The following is a 15,456-nucleotide window of genomic DNA, read 5'->3' on the forward strand; positions in this document are numbered from 1 at the left end:
CGTCAGCCGCATACGATTTCAGTATTGAAAACGTACGGGCACGGACGGGAAAACGTATAGATAGACAATGCATTGCAAATCGTATGCACTCAGATGCATCCGGGTGCGTACGATTTGCTGGCAAAACGTTTTTTAAACGTACGCAAAACCGTGTTCAACCACGGTTTTGCGGTCGTTTTTAAAACAGTATGGCAACCGCATACGTTTTCCTTTAACATTAATGTCAATGGAAAACGCACATATGTGCGGTTCCATACGTTCCCGTCCGTTTCAGCCGCATACGGTTTTTCATATAAATCGTATGCGGCTGACGGACGGGAAAACCGTAGTGTGAACCCAGCCTTAGAGAACCTTAGTGAATAAACAGCATCATGAAGGCCAAGGAACACACCAGACAGGTCTGGAATAAAGTTGTAGAGAAGTTTAAAGCAGGGTTAGGTTATAAAAGAATATCTCAAGCTTTGAACATCTCGCTGAGGACTGTTCAATCCATCATCCGAGAAGGGAAAGAGTATGGCACAACTGCAAACCTACCAAGACATGGCCGTCCACCTAAACTGTCAGGCCGGGCAAGGAGAGCATTAATCAGAGAAGGAGCCAAGAGGCCCATGGGAACTCTGGAGGAGCTGCAGAGATCCACAGCTCAGGTGGAGAATCTGTCCACAGGACAACTATTAGTTGTGCTCTCCACAAATCTGACCTTTATGGAAGAGTGGCAAGAAGAAAGTCATTGTTGAAAGAAAGCCATAAAAACTCCCATTTGCAGTTTGTGAGAAGCCATGTGGGGGACACAGCAAACATGTGGAAGATGGTGCTCTGGTCAGATGAGACCAAAATTGTACTTTTTTGGCCTAAAAGCAAAACACTATGGGGGTTATTTACGAAAGGCAAATCCACGTTTCAATACAAGTGCACCTGAAAGTATAATTGGAAGTGCAGTCGCTGTAGATCTGATGGGAAGATCTGAAATGAGGGGAAGCTCTGCTGATTTTATCATCCAATCATGTGCAAGCTAAAATCCTGTTCCCCCCCCCCCCTTGCATGTCCCCCTTAGATCTACAGCGACTGCACTTCCAAGTGCAAACTGAGTTTTATAACGTATAATGAAATACAGTACTTACAACTCCGTCTTACCATTTTAAATGTTGAATTTTAAAAGCAGCGATCTTCTGTCAGATTGACAAGCCTGTGAGATCGGCACACTTGCCACAGCTTTTAAAATTGAACATCTAAACGGTAAGACGGAGTTGTAAGTACTGTATTTCACTATATGACCTCATTTTACTGTTATAAATAAGTGTAAAATGCAAATCTCCAGTGGTTGTAACAAGATGTCCGCTTACCCCCTTCTCAGTGTATCCTTACTATAGACGAGTGCGGGGTGTAGCAAGATGGCGGCGCCAAAGCTTCACTTCCGTTACACTTTCTGATGGGTCGCTATATCTGACGACACAATGGCACCGCACAGATTATTGCATGACCTCTATCTGTAGTTTGAGAACTGACCCTTCCTGTGAACAAACTACATGTCCCACAATCCCCAGGACTCTCAGTCTAGCACTGGTGCATGTGCAGTAATTAAATCTGAATCTTTGACTCAGTCACTAAATGCCACAATACATAGTAAAGCATCACCCACAATATAAAATGTAAAGCCCTGTATAGCAGAAGAGGGCAATGGCCTTTCAAGACTAGGTCACCAAAGGCCGTAGTATGAAAAGTTACACGGTGAGACCTTACCCACCAAGGGTCACAAGACCCCCTGATGCCTGTGCACCATGTTCGGTGCTGCAGTGTCCCCAGGGGGATAGTCACAACAGTTGTAGTGGGGTGGAACGTTAAATGCTGTCTGTGCCAGGTACCCATGGCCGATAGAGCCCATGTAGTTTCCTCTCACTTCTGTGCTGCTTTCATGGCAGGAGCACACCGAGCTGGTCCTCTGTGCGCTAGGAATAAAAATGGTACATGCATGCCCAGAAATCTCTTTGAAAGTTTAACCACTTGACCCCCAGGCCTTTTCTGGCACTTTTTTGTTTACATGCAACAATCATTTTTTTTACTAGAATTGTGTTTTAGAGCAGAGGCCCTAGAGAATAAATTGGTGGGTTTAGCACATTTTTATTTCATAGGGTAATTGCGCTGCGGTTTTTTAAAAACACAATTTAAAAAAATATATACTTTCTTGAATTTGAATGCAAAAGAAAGCAATAGATAACCAATTATTTGGTAAAATATAAAAGATGGTACGCCGAGTAAATAGATACCAAACATGTCACACTTTAAAATTGTGCATGCTCGTGCAATGGCGACAAACGATGTAAATATTACTATCCATGAGCTACACTTTTAAAGCCTTTACAGCTTATCATTTTAGATTTACACAGGAGGTCTGGGGCTAGAATTACTGCCCCCGATCTGAACTTCACGTAGAACGACCACGGGAGGAATGGGAGCATTTTCAATTTATTTTTATTTTTTTACACTGTCGGCCAAACTCATTGGGGCAGATTCAGATAGATCTGCGGATCTTTAGATCCGCTAGATCTACCTGGTTTACGATCCGCCGGTGCAATTTAGCGAGGCAAGTGCATGATTCATAAAGCACTTACCTCGCAAACTGCACCGTCGGATCCTAACTCCCCCCGGCGGAATGCAAATTCCGCGGCTAGGGGGAGTGTACAATTTAAATCAGGCGCGTTCCCGCGCCGATTTAACTGCGCATGCGCCGGGGCGAAAAAGCCCAGTGCGCATGCTCCAAATGACGTCGCTACGACGTCATTGTTTGCGGCCATCGGTATTCCCGATCGCGGTACGCAAACGACGTAGAAAATTTTAAAATCGGCGCGGGAACGTCGGCCATACTTAACATTAGCTACCCCTCATAGAAGCAGGGGTAGCTATCCGCCGGAAAAACCCGAACGCAAACGACGTAGAAAACGAGCGACGGGCGGGCGTACGGACGTGAATCGGCGGTTTTCCTCATTTGCATATGCGACGGGTAAAAAATCGCGACGACACCTAGCGGCCGGCGGGAGATTACAGCCTAAGATTCGACTGGTGTAAGTCACTTACACCAGTCGGATCCAAGGAAGATCTATGCGGAACTGATTCTTATGAATCAGTCGCATAGCTCCGACGGTGGGATCTCACAGATCTGACCGTCGGGTCTCACAGATACGACGGCGGATCAGGAGATCCGCCGGCGTATCTCTATCTGAATCTGCCCCAGTCTCTACTCCTGGAGTAAAAATATAACAACATATTATTTATGATATTAAAGTGATACTAAAGTTTCATTTTTTTTTTTGTTAAAAATAACTAACATGTTATACTTACCTCCTCTGTGCCGTTTTGCACAGAGCAGCCCAGATCCTCCTCTTCTCGGGTCCCTCTTCTGTGCTCCTGGCCCCTCCCTCTTGTTGAGCCCCCACAGCAAACAGCTTGCTAAGGTTTTAACAACAGACACAGATTAAGCCTTTGTTTTTTTTTAAACTTAATTTTTTTATTAAAGTTTTTTCAAACAGATTTCAACAGATTGAGCCATTGTGATATAAAACGTCTTTATAAAGAAAAACTATTTTCATAAACAAAAATATTGCTTTTTGACAAACAGAAGTGCAACTTTAAAGTAAAAAAATAAACTGTAAACTCTATTGGCTGTAATGCCATTGCACATATTACCTGAATATATTTCCAACATTAATTAAGGAAAAAAAAAAGGAAAAGTATTTTTCTTATTCTTTCAGCAGCATAGTAGATGCCCCCTACTGTTTCTTATGTGGTAGTGCAGTGTTAAATTTGATGTCAAATTTCAATTTAGTTTTAAACATAAAATGCCATTTTAGTCATCTTTTAGTCATCTGAATTGTTTTCATTTTGGTCCTATTTTAGTTGACTAAAATAACGGTAATTTAAAAAAAAATACTATGTAATGTATAACTAAGTAAACAATGTAATGTATAAGTAAGAAAACAGTTTACATGTCTGCCCGCACTTTAAATGGACTGAACCGTCTTGGTCATATTTTAGTTGACTAAAATAGTGTTCATTTAAAAAAAATACAATGTAATGTATAACTAAGAAAACAGTTTATATGTATGCCTGCACTTTAAATGGACTGCATTTGCAATTATAATTAAAAAGAACGATGCTATTGCAGGAGCCAATCATACAGAAAATCAGAAGATTCTTATGGGCCGTACACACGACCGAACATGTCTGCTGAAACTGGTCCGCGGACCAGTTTCAGCAGACATGTTCGGTCGTGTGTAGGCCAGAGCGGACAGGATTCCAGCATACATTTGCCCGCCGGGCCTTTTTCCAGCGGGCAAATATTTCTGGACTTGTTTTAAAACAGCCCGCTGAAATCCTGCCCGCTCGGACATGTTCGGTCATCTGTACAGACCTACCGTACATGTCCGAGCGCCCGCCATCCCTCGCATGCGTCGAATGACTTCGACACATGCGTGGAAGCATTGAACTGGCAGGGCCGCCCACGTCGCCACGTCATCGTCGCGGCGACGGCGCGGACACGCCCCGCGTATTGTTTACGCACGGATTTCTGTATGATGGTGAGTACAGCCACCATACAGAAATCCCCGGGCAGACATGTACGGTGAAAACGGTCCGGCGGACCGGTTTCATCGTACATGTATGCTCGTCTTTACGCGGCCTTACACAGCACAGGCGTGAACTGAACGGCAGTACTCTGAGCTGTTATGTATTTACTTTTAATACTGCGCTATAAACATTTTTATAAAACTATAATTGAAAAATAAAACTCTTCCTTTAAAGTGGTTGTAAACCACCTACAGGCAAGCCTGGATTAAGGCTTACCTGGAGGTGCTTGAAACATCTACCTAAACCTCCACGGTTTAGGAGATATTTACTAAAATTATGGGCGCCGATGTCTACGCGCACTTTAGCAATGGCGATCATGCCGTTCCTAAAGGAGGCCGTGATTGGCGGCTTCTGCACGAATGCGGAAGTGACGTCATTGCGGCTCCAGCCAATCACATTGCCGGAGCCGCGATACCAAGAAGTAACCCTCGGGAAAGATGTCGGCCGCCCAAGCGGTGTACGAGGACAGCTGTGGGGGCTTCGATCGGAGGTGAGTACACATTACTCATTAGCTCAATATGTCTTGCAGGGTTTTTTTTGCCTTTACTTCCTCTTTAAAACAATCAATAAAAACACAACAAACACAACAAAAATTACTCAAAACAGTAATCTCAAGCAGAACACCAGTTGCTGTCCAGATACTAATAAGTTTCTTTTGTATGATAATCCTCGAAGCAGGTTCCTATACAAAGCGCTGGCTTCAAGGAGCAATGCGGGCAGTAGAAACACGTATCCTTATGCAATCCGTGCCGAGCACATACCCGACATCTCCCTGCCGGGCGTGCATTTGTGGTTTGAGGTATCGGATAAGGAAAGTGCCTCCCAACTAGTCTTTCCTCTGCTTCCATCCCAAGAAGGCTTCTTATGATCGATTCCTGAAATTTTCGAAAGGATAGGCGCTCCTCAGCAGTTGTTTTTTGGCGATACACCACATAGGCATTGAACATGGAGAGCTGAACCAAATAAAGTACCAACTTTTCATACCACACCATGTCCTTAAAATCACCAATAAATGATTCTAGCCTTTCCCCCGACCTTTCCACTTCCGACATGTAGTAGTTGTGGTCTAAGAGACACTTTGGTTGGGTGACATTTTCTTCCACCTCCAATGTGCTTTCATCGTGTATCGTTGTCAGAAGACACTGATCTTTACTTCCTTTGTATTTTACAGCAAGAAGTTCTTCACAGCGCAGTACGGTGGTTTCACCTTTCTTCTGCTTTTTAACCTTGAGTTCTTGTGGAAACCCCTTGTTAGAACGATGGATTGTTCCACATGCCAACGTTCCCTTAGTGTACAGCAATCTGAACAAAGCAGGGTTGCTGTATGTTTGGTTCATGTACAAGTGGTAGCCTTGGTTGTAGAGAGGATTCACAAGGTCGTCAACAATTTCCTCAACGATACCAAAATCCAAAAAGCATTCAGACCAAACCAGGTCAGAAACCTCGTTAATGCACACCCTAAATCGATAGGTGTAACCGGTCGAGCTTTCACAAAGTCTGTGTAGCTTCCAAAATATTTCATCCTCTGTAAAATATTCCCTGCAGACTCTACGGCCTTTATAACTGGGCAAAGACCCATCCACCACTAGATTCTGTCCTGGGATGTAGACCTCTTGAAACCTCTTCAGTAGATGGTCAAGGAAAGGCCGCACCTTAAACAGATGGTCAAATTCAGGATGGTCTGGAGGTAGAGCCAACGTATTATCATTGTAATGCAAAAACTTCTGCAACAGCAAAAATCTATGATGACACATTGTCTCCATGAAAATAGGCGTGTTATATATAGGGTTTTCAGACCAGAAGGACTCAAAACTTGGCATTTGGACAATGCCCAAGTTTAGAGTGAGACCCCAAAACGTTTGCACCTCAGAGAGATCGGTTGGTGTCCACTGGCTGGATTCAAGACCACCATCCTTTTCTTTTTCTTGTTCTAAAAAATATTGCTCTGCATAACAGTTGATTTTTTGGACGCAGTTCTCAAAGAACTCATCATCCAGGAACAACTGGAAATAGTTAATGGGTAAAACACCATCGGCATGAACCCTACACCCCCAGGTTGCTGTGAAAGGAGGCAGCACAGGTTGGGTCACATTGGGCACTGTCCAATTGAACAGAGGCTCTGACTGTCCATCATCGCATGCATCATCCCTAAATGTTTTTTGAGAAACGTGGCTAAGGTTTGCATTCATATCTTCTACGTGGTTTTGAAGCTTCACTGTGGTTCCGTGTTTTGATTTTTTGTGCAGGGGATCAGATTCTGCATCGCTGAAGACATCGGAGGATTCCTCGTGATAGCGATCTTGAATGTGCTCATTAGAATCTCCTTCGCTAGAGGCGGAGTCTGAGGTCAGCACTACAATTTCGGCAGAAGCCATGTGACGTTTTGCCATAGTCACACACTTTTTCTGTAAGTAGAAGAAAATTGTGTAAGAAGAATTATAAGAGATGACTGAAATGATACCTTTTGGTAGACGTGTATATCCAGCCCAGACTTTTTTCCTTGTTTTGGATTAGAACCCTCGTAGGCTCTGTTAGGGAGGGGGAGGGGGGAGAGAGAGAGAGAGAGAGAGAGAGAGAACATACTTTTACAGGAAAAGCCAACACCTGCAACTTCAGCTGCCCTTCAGCCAAATTCAATACCGGCACTTTCACCTCCTTCCTGCCCAGTCCATATTCTCAGCTTTCAGCGCTGTCACACTTTGAGACTAGGTTCACACTGGGTACGATTTGGAACGATTTGAGATGCAATTTCACATGTCAAATCGCATCTCAAATCGCCGGCAATGGCACCGTCCTAATCGGTGCGACGCCGCATCTGCGGCGCTGCACCGATTTAAAAAAGTAGTTCCTGTACTACTTTTTGCGATTTCGGGCCGCGATTTACATTGAAATCGCGGCTGAAATCGGGACTGCCAGCGGGAGGGAAATTGTGCGAGTTCAGTAGAACTTGCACGGCTTCACTCCCGCAGCCCAGTGTGAACCTGGGCTGAATGGCAATTGAGCGGTCATGCAACACTGTACCCATATGACATTTTTAACATTTTTTTCACACAAATGGAGCTTTCTTTTGGTGGTATTCAACCACTTCCATACTGGACCTATTCTGGCACTCCTCTCCTACATGTAAAAATCATAATTTTTTTGCTAAAAAACTACTAAGAACCCCCAAACATTATACATGTTTTTTTTAGGAGACACCCTAGGGGAAAAAATGGGGGTCGTTGCAACTTTTTATGTCACACTGTATTTGTGCAACAATTTTTTAAACGTATTTTTTGTTTAAAAAAAAAAAAATAGGATTTTTTGTACTCACCGTAAAATCCTTTTCTCTGTCGTCCATGGACGGACACAGACTTCTCAAGTCTTGACAAGTGGGTTATGTTCCTGGTCACAGGAGAGGACTAGGCAGAAACATGTTAGATATTTAAATACATGTTACTTTAACAGAGTTGAACAGCCCCGCCCAGGGGGCGGTCCCTCCGGACATAACCCTCCTCCCTGCAGCATGCAGCCTCAGTTCGTAACAAGCAGTACAAACCTAAAAATGAGGGGTGGGAGCTGTGTCCATCCATGGACGACAGAGAAAAGGATTTTACGGTGAGTACAAAAAATCCTATTTTCTCTTATCGTCCATGGACGGACACAGCCTTCTCAAGTCTTGACAAGTGGGACGTCCCCAAGCAGTGTCAAAAAACGAGGGGTGGGAACAGTATCAGTAAAAAACAAACAATTTCACCCGAAACAAGCAGAGCTCCTCAACGGAGGAGGTGCAACTTTAAACAGCCGCCTGCAAAACCTTGCGGTCGAAGGAAGCATCAGAAGATGCACTCACATCAACCTTGTAAAATTAGAAAAAGGTGTGAACGGACGACCAAGTCGCCGCCTTACACACCTGTGATACAGACGCTTGATGTCGGAAAGCCCAGGAAGCACCAATTGCCCTGGCTGAATGTGCCGTGACCGGAAAGGTGAAATGACGAAACCACCTTCGGAAGAAAGGAAGGCTGCGGGCGCAACACCGCCTTATCCTTATGAAGGACCAAGTATGGTGACTTGCAAGACAAGGCCGCCAACTCAGAAACACGTCTGACAGACGTAACGGCCACCAAAAAGGCCACCTTCTGAGATAGTGTCAAGAGAGGGATCTCTCTGATGTTTTCAAAGGGAGGGTTCTGAAGAACCGAGAGCACCAGATTCAAATCCCATGGGGGAAGAGGTGGTTTAAGAGGGGGAAGTACATGACGAACCCCCTGCACAAAGGTACCCACCAGAGAATGAGCCGCCAAAGGCCGCTGAAAAAACACAGCCAAGGCTTTGAGGGAAAGAATCTGTTCGGCAGACAGGAAAGAAACTCTATCTCGTACCCCAAAGAGACCACCTCCCAGACCCACTGGTCGGAGAGCAGGGCGGTCCAGCGAGCTGTGAACCAGAAAATCCGCCCCCCCCCCCCACCCATGAGTCGGGCGGGGGTAAAACTTCATGCAGTGGTGGGTTTGGATGCCGGTTTGTTCGGCTTACGCACCCAGGGACGTTTCTGTTTCCCAGCTGAGCCTTCATCAGCCTGGGAGGGTCTACCCGCGGGCCCTGACTGACGAAAATATCGCTTCTGCGTGGCAAAAGAAGGATCTGGCTTACGACGCGGCTCCTTCCCCTTGGTGGACTGTGGGAGGAGAGTGCTCTTACCTCCAGTGACATCCTTAATAATCCTTAATAATGTCGTCCAGCGAGGTACCAAAAAGTCTCCCACCTAAAGGGTAAATCTGCCAGGGCTTTTTTTTTTTGATGCTTGGTCAGCAGACCAACATTTCAGCCAAATCTGGCGGCGCAACACTATCGCAGAAACAGAGGCTCTGGATATCAAGGGGGTTGCATCCAGGGTAGCATCACAGACATATACAAGGCCCTGGATCAACTGGTTGGACAGTCTAACATACTCAGGAGGGAGCTGATGCTCCTCTACAGCTCTACAGTCTGGTGCAAAACCTTTGCCCATTCAGTGAGTGTCTGAGACACCAAAGTTGCAGCCAAAATAGGCCGCAATGCTGACCCTAGCATGGTAAACATGGAGCGGGTCACCGCCTCGGACCTCCTATCAGTATGGTCCTTGAAAGCAGGGGTCCCTTCTATAGGGAGAGTGGTTACCTTGTTTAACCAAGCAACCGGGGGGGGGTCAACCTCCGGAGGAGAAGCCCATTTTTTTCAAAAGGCTCTCCTCAAAAGGGTAACGGACCGCCAGGCGCTGAGGGACCACAAAGGACTTCTGCGGCCGTTCCCATTCCTTATCTATGAACTTCTCAAAGAAAGTGACACAAGGAAAAACTTTCACAGAGCGGTTAGATTTGTGTGACCCAAAGGAGACAGACCCCTCCGTGGAAGTCGAAGCGGCATCTTCCAGCTTGTGAAAGTCCCTTCACAGCATCAATAAGTGCACTCACAAGTGTCCTGTCTTGCACTGACCCGGACGAGGGGTCCTCCTCACCAGGGAGGTCCTGGTCCGCATCCTCTGACATACCGGGGTCCTGAGCTGCAGCCAGGCCCGAAACTGAGTCAGAGCATTCCCCAGAAGATTGCGGGGGAGGGGGCGCTTTTAACCCCCCTTACGCCCGCACGCCGCTTCCACCCTTCCAACAAATGATTCCAGGACTGCCGACAGTGTATCCATGGGAAGCGCAGGTGCAGGGGCACCGTTTGCGGCCACTGGCAATGTAGGGGAAGAAAGGCCAGATACTGACTCTATTATCACCCACTGACAGTCCTCAGGGACTAAGTGAAAAACACTTAAGAAGTCCACCCTCCTTGCTGGACCGACCGGGGGGGGGGGGGTTACCCAGGTGACTCACCACCCAGAGGGAGACCGCTCAGCACAGCTGCCCGCCTTCCATGTATACACAGCGTGTGTGTGAGGTAAAACCCGTGAGGTAAAAACCGTGAACCATAAATGTGAATGGTCCCAAAATTGTGTCAAAATTGTCCGATGTGTCCACCGTAATATCGCAGTCGTGACAAAAAAAAAAAAAAATCACAGATTGTCGCCATTACTAGTAAAAAAAAAGAAAAATCATAAATCTATCCCCTATTTTGTAGGCGCTATAACTTTTGCGCAAACCAATCAATATACGCTTATTGCGATTTTTTTAACAAAAATATGTAGAAGAATACGTATCGGCCTAAACCGAGGGAAATGTTATTTTATTTATTTTTTTAAATGGGGATACTATTATAACAAAAAGTAAAAAATATTGTGTTTTTTTTCAAAATTTTCTGTGTTTTTTTGTTTATAGCGCAAAAAATAAAAATCGCAGAGATGATCAAATACCACCAAAAGAAAGCTCTATTTGTGGGAAAAAAATGATAAAAATATAATTTGGGTACAGTGTTGTATGATCGCGCAATTGTCATTCAAAATGCGTCAGCGCTGAAAGCTGAATATTGGTCTGGGCACGAAGGGGGTTTAAGTTTCCAGTAATGAAGTGGTTAAAGAGAACCCGTCACCTAAAAAACAACATCATATAGAGGACTTATTGCCCCCTATGTAATGCAAAAAAAATAAAGTTACACCCAAGCACATAAAATCCCCCCCAAAAATGTTTTGATGTCGCCCCCCCCACCTATACGAATTTAAACGCATGCGTCCGGTGCGCCTATGCGTGAAAACGTCAATTGCAATACAAGTTACATATCGCCGTACACGCCAGAGGGAAAGCAATTATTCTAACGAAAGACCTCTGCTGAAACACTAAACTGATGACCTATAGGGGGCTTTTGAAGCATCGCCTTTAGAAAACATAGGGCAATGAAGTGTGTCGCCATTTAATGGGCGCACACAAACTTAAAGTGGTTGTAAATCCTTACAACACACTTTATGCTACAGGTACACCTATAATAAGGCTCACCTGTAGCTACACTGGATATCTCCTAAACCTGCACTGTTTAGGAGATATCCCCCTGTGTCTGCATGTGCCAAAGTCATCGGCACATGCGCACTGAAGCAGTTAGACGTGCCGTTACCAGCGGCTCCCACGCACATGCGCGGGAATGACGTCATCGCGGCTCCGGACAATCACAGCACCGGAGCCGCCATACCCAGAAGTCAGTCCTGGGAGAGATGTCGGCCGCCGGGGGTGGCTACGAGGACCGCTGCGGGGGCTTCAATCTGAGGTAAGTAATATGCATAATAGCACATTATGCCTTTGTCTTGCAGGGTTTTCATTTTATTTTTTTTAGGGTTTACAACCACTTAAGATTAGACATGTTGGGTATCTATTTACTTGGCGCAACCTTATCTTTGATATTTTACCAAAAATGTGGGTACCGTATATACTCGAGTATAATCTGAGTTTTTCAGCACATTTTTTTGTGCTGAAAATGCCCCACTTGGCTTATACTCGAGTCACCTTTTTGCGCCTGATCTCCCGGACTTTGGGGACCCGGTACCGGCCGGCTGTAGGTGCCCTGGACCCCAAACTTGACACACATATAGCCCCCCTCTACAAGTGTTCAAAGTTTGTTGTCCAGGGGACCTACGGCCAGGGAGCACTGATTTTTTCAATGTTGGGCACCCCTTTCATAGACTCCCATGTTAAACAGTAATTTCTCTGGTAACTCGGTACTGGCACATATGTAGCCCCAGTTCTCTTCTACGAGTGTGCAAAGTTTGCTGTCTGGGGGACCTATGGCTGGAAAACACAGATTTTTTTTAAAGCCGGGCACCACTTTTATATATTACCATGTTAAACGTAAGTCTAGTCATGGACACAGTGAGGCAAATTGAGGCATGCAGATGGACACCCTAGGCTTATACTCAAGTCAATGCGTTTCCCAGTTTTTTTGTGGTAAAATTAGGTGCCTCGGCTTATACTCGAGTATATACGGTAGTTTATATATATATATATTTTTAGGAGTAGCAAGTATATATTTTCCATAGGTCCCACTTCCTTTCCTTCGCTTTATTGCTAAAATTACTCTAAAATTAAAGAAGTAGCTGGGTGTAGTAAGATGTCCGCTGCCTCCTTCTTCTGACTGCAGGTGTTCTGTCAGAATATCAAACCTGGTAGCGGTAAAACGCATGCGCAGCTGATGGAACGTCACTTTCGTTCACTGATTTGATGGGTTCACTAATCTGACAGAACAGCGGCTCCCGAATCCAAGATGGCGGCATGCAACGACAGCGCTAAAGATTTCGAGTTGTACTAAGAGAGCGCTGGACTCCACATCCTGGCAAGTATCTGTTGTGTAAAAATCACAAACCACAGTACTTGTAGCTGCTGACTTTTACTTTTTGCAGACCCGGGTGATGTCCCCCTTTAAGGACCAGTGTTGTCTTACCAGTGAACCATCAATGTATATCATTAGGAGGGGATACATTAGATTTCAGCATTTTAGGGATGTTAAATGTCTTTTGTGATGGGTTCCCTGTACTTACAGTGGGCCATGAATAACAAGCCCATCTGTATGGATTGGATGAGGCTCACCTTCCAGTGCTGCACAAGGCAGAGCAGGCAGGTCCTGCAGTCACACAGGTGACCCTGTCCGGTGTATATACAAGAAGATATAGCGGGAACGCAAAGTAAGTGATTCCTATCTAGTCAAGGACTGAGCTACATGTGTCCGCAGAACTGCGCTGCAGGAAGCCATTTATCCGAAGACCGTTTACAATGTAAATCAAGGCGGTCGACTACGCCAAAATGGCCCCGACGCGGAGACAAATGTGTGTCATAGCTGATATGAAATATTGCCCTCTAGTGTTTATATCTGTTAACATAGCCGTCAAGAGCTGAGAAGTCGCATGCAGGGGACTGAGGTGAGCACAGTGACACCCAGTGGTCCATTTACATATTGCAGGAGATAGTTCTAATGCTTGGACTATTTTATCCCAATAATTGTCTGCATCTATTATAAACTGTCCCCATAGGAGAGCAAGGAAACACCTTGCACTATACAGATTTGTGCAATTAATAAGTAATAAAAGTCAATTTTAGATCCTTTCTGGCTTCATACTTTTATTTAAACGATTTTTGATTAAATTTGAAGGCACATGATGGTACTGAAGTGGTTAAAACCTGTAGATTTGTAATGGTGTGCTAGACACAGCACACCCTTAATGTCATATATTGAAGGGGTTAGTGTACAGGTTCATGTACAGGTCATATACAGTGGGATGATGGAGACAAAGAGGTTAATATACAGATGTGTATGATAAGGGAGGCAAGGGGTTAATATGCAGGTCCTTGCAGAGACAGGATGGAGGTGACATATACAGGGCAGGGGAGTAGCGGAGCTGAATGGGTTAATAACAATCCAACAACCTTGAATATCTGCTTCCACTGATCTGGAACTAATGAATTAATGATTCATTAATTCGCTAGTTTCTCCTCCCACCATTGTAAGAAGATGGGGTGGACTCTCCAGTGTAAAACGATACTGTTTACATTTGTGATCACTGCGATTGGTCATCACAGTCAGGGCCGCCATCAGGGTGGTATAGGCAGTACACCTGTAAGGGGCCCGGAGGTCCCCTGGGTTTTTTTTTAGGGGGTCCGGAGGTCCCCAGGGGCCCGGAGGACCATAGGGCCCCATATGGCAACTCCCCTTTTTTTTTTTTTTTTTTTTAATTAAAAAAAAAAATTAATATATTTTTATTTTATTTTTTATTATTAAAGGGACAATTTTTTTTATTTTATTTTTTAGAGGTCCGGAGGTCCCTAGGGGCCCCGGATGGAAACCCCCCTTTTTTTTATTTATTTTTTTATAAAAAAAAAAAAAAAAAATTCTAATATATTTTTATTTTATTCTTTTATTAAAGAGCCAATTTTTTTTTAGGGGTACGGGGGGCCCGGAGATCCCCAGGGCCCTGGATGACAACCCCCCCTTTTTTTTATAAAAAAAATATATTGTTTTATATATTTATATATATGTATTATTATTAAAGGGCCCAGGATGGCAACCCCCCCCTTTTTTTTAATAAAAAAAAATTTTTTTTATATTATTTTATTTATTTTATATATATATATATATATATATATATATATATATATATATATATATTTTTTTTTTATTAAAGGGCTCAGAGGTCCCCAGGGCCCCATGTGGCAAACCCCCTTTTTTATTTGTTATAAATGTTTATTTTTGTTTATATATATTTATTTTTTATGTTTTTATTAAAGGGCCCAGAGGTCCCCAGGGCCCTGGATGGCAACCCCCCCCCCCCTTTTTTTTTATAAATGTTTATTTTTTTATATATATATATATATATATATTTATTATTAAAGGGCTCAGAGGTTTCTTTTTTTTTATTATTATTATTATTATTATTATTAAAGAGCCCAGAGGTCCCGGATGGCAATCCCCCTTTTTTGTATTTTTTTTTATATATATATATATTTATTTATTTTTTATTAAAGGGCCCAGAGGTCCCCAGGGCCCCGGATGGCTACCCCCTTCTTTATATATATTTTTCTTCTTTTTTTTGTAAAGGCCCCCCCCCTTTTCAATTTCGCAGCAACCCCCCCCCCCCCGGTTCTCTGCTCCAGGGGGCCCATGCCTGAAGCTGCGTAAGGGGCCCCATAGTTCCTGATGGCTGCCCTGACGGAGTGTAATTTTCTTTCAAGGTGAGTGACAGCAATTCATGTATAGTATGTTGAGTCATCTCTCGGTCAACAAAAAATACTGTAACTGCATTGTTCAGATAATCTGTCGCTAGTAAAAAATCTTCCAATTTTATTTCATACTTTTACTTTACTGCTTTTGTAGACAGAGCAAAACTCAGAGTAGAAACTGACCTGCTTTCACCTTTAACCACTTAACCCCCCGGACCATATTGCTGGTCAAAGACCAGAG

The 15,456-nt window shown here is 44.2% G+C and overlaps 1 protein-coding gene across 1 annotated transcript; it reads right to left on the reverse strand.

Annotated features, from left to right (window-relative positions):
- Positions 1-4,840: 4,840 nt before the first annotated feature.
- LOC120943348 (piggyBac transposable element-derived protein 4-like) lies at positions 4,841-13,157 on the reverse strand. The gene is made up of 2 exons (XM_040356589.1): positions 13,092-13,157; positions 4,841-7,025 (listed from the first exon to the last, which is right to left on the reverse strand). Exon 2 carries the CDS (start codon positions 7,008-7,010, stop codon positions 5,262-5,264), a length of 1,749 nt encoding a protein of 582 aa, XP_040212523.1. The 5' UTR covers positions 7,011-7,025; positions 13,092-13,157; the 3' UTR covers positions 4,841-5,261.
- Between the last annotated feature and the right edge of the window lie 2,299 nt (positions 13,158-15,456).

The sequence above is a fragment of the Rana temporaria genome, chromosome 6, assembly GCF_905171775.1.
Source record: "Rana temporaria chromosome 6, aRanTem1.1, whole genome shotgun sequence".
Taxonomy (NCBI): domain Eukaryota; kingdom Metazoa; phylum Chordata; class Amphibia; order Anura; family Ranidae; genus Rana; species Rana temporaria.

What these genes read in the sequence shown, in the direction of transcription:
- LOC120943348 (XM_040356589.1), bottom strand. Translation starts at nt 7,010, where the DNA reads ATGGCAAAACGTCACATGGCTTCTGCCGAAATTGTAGTGCTGACCTCA.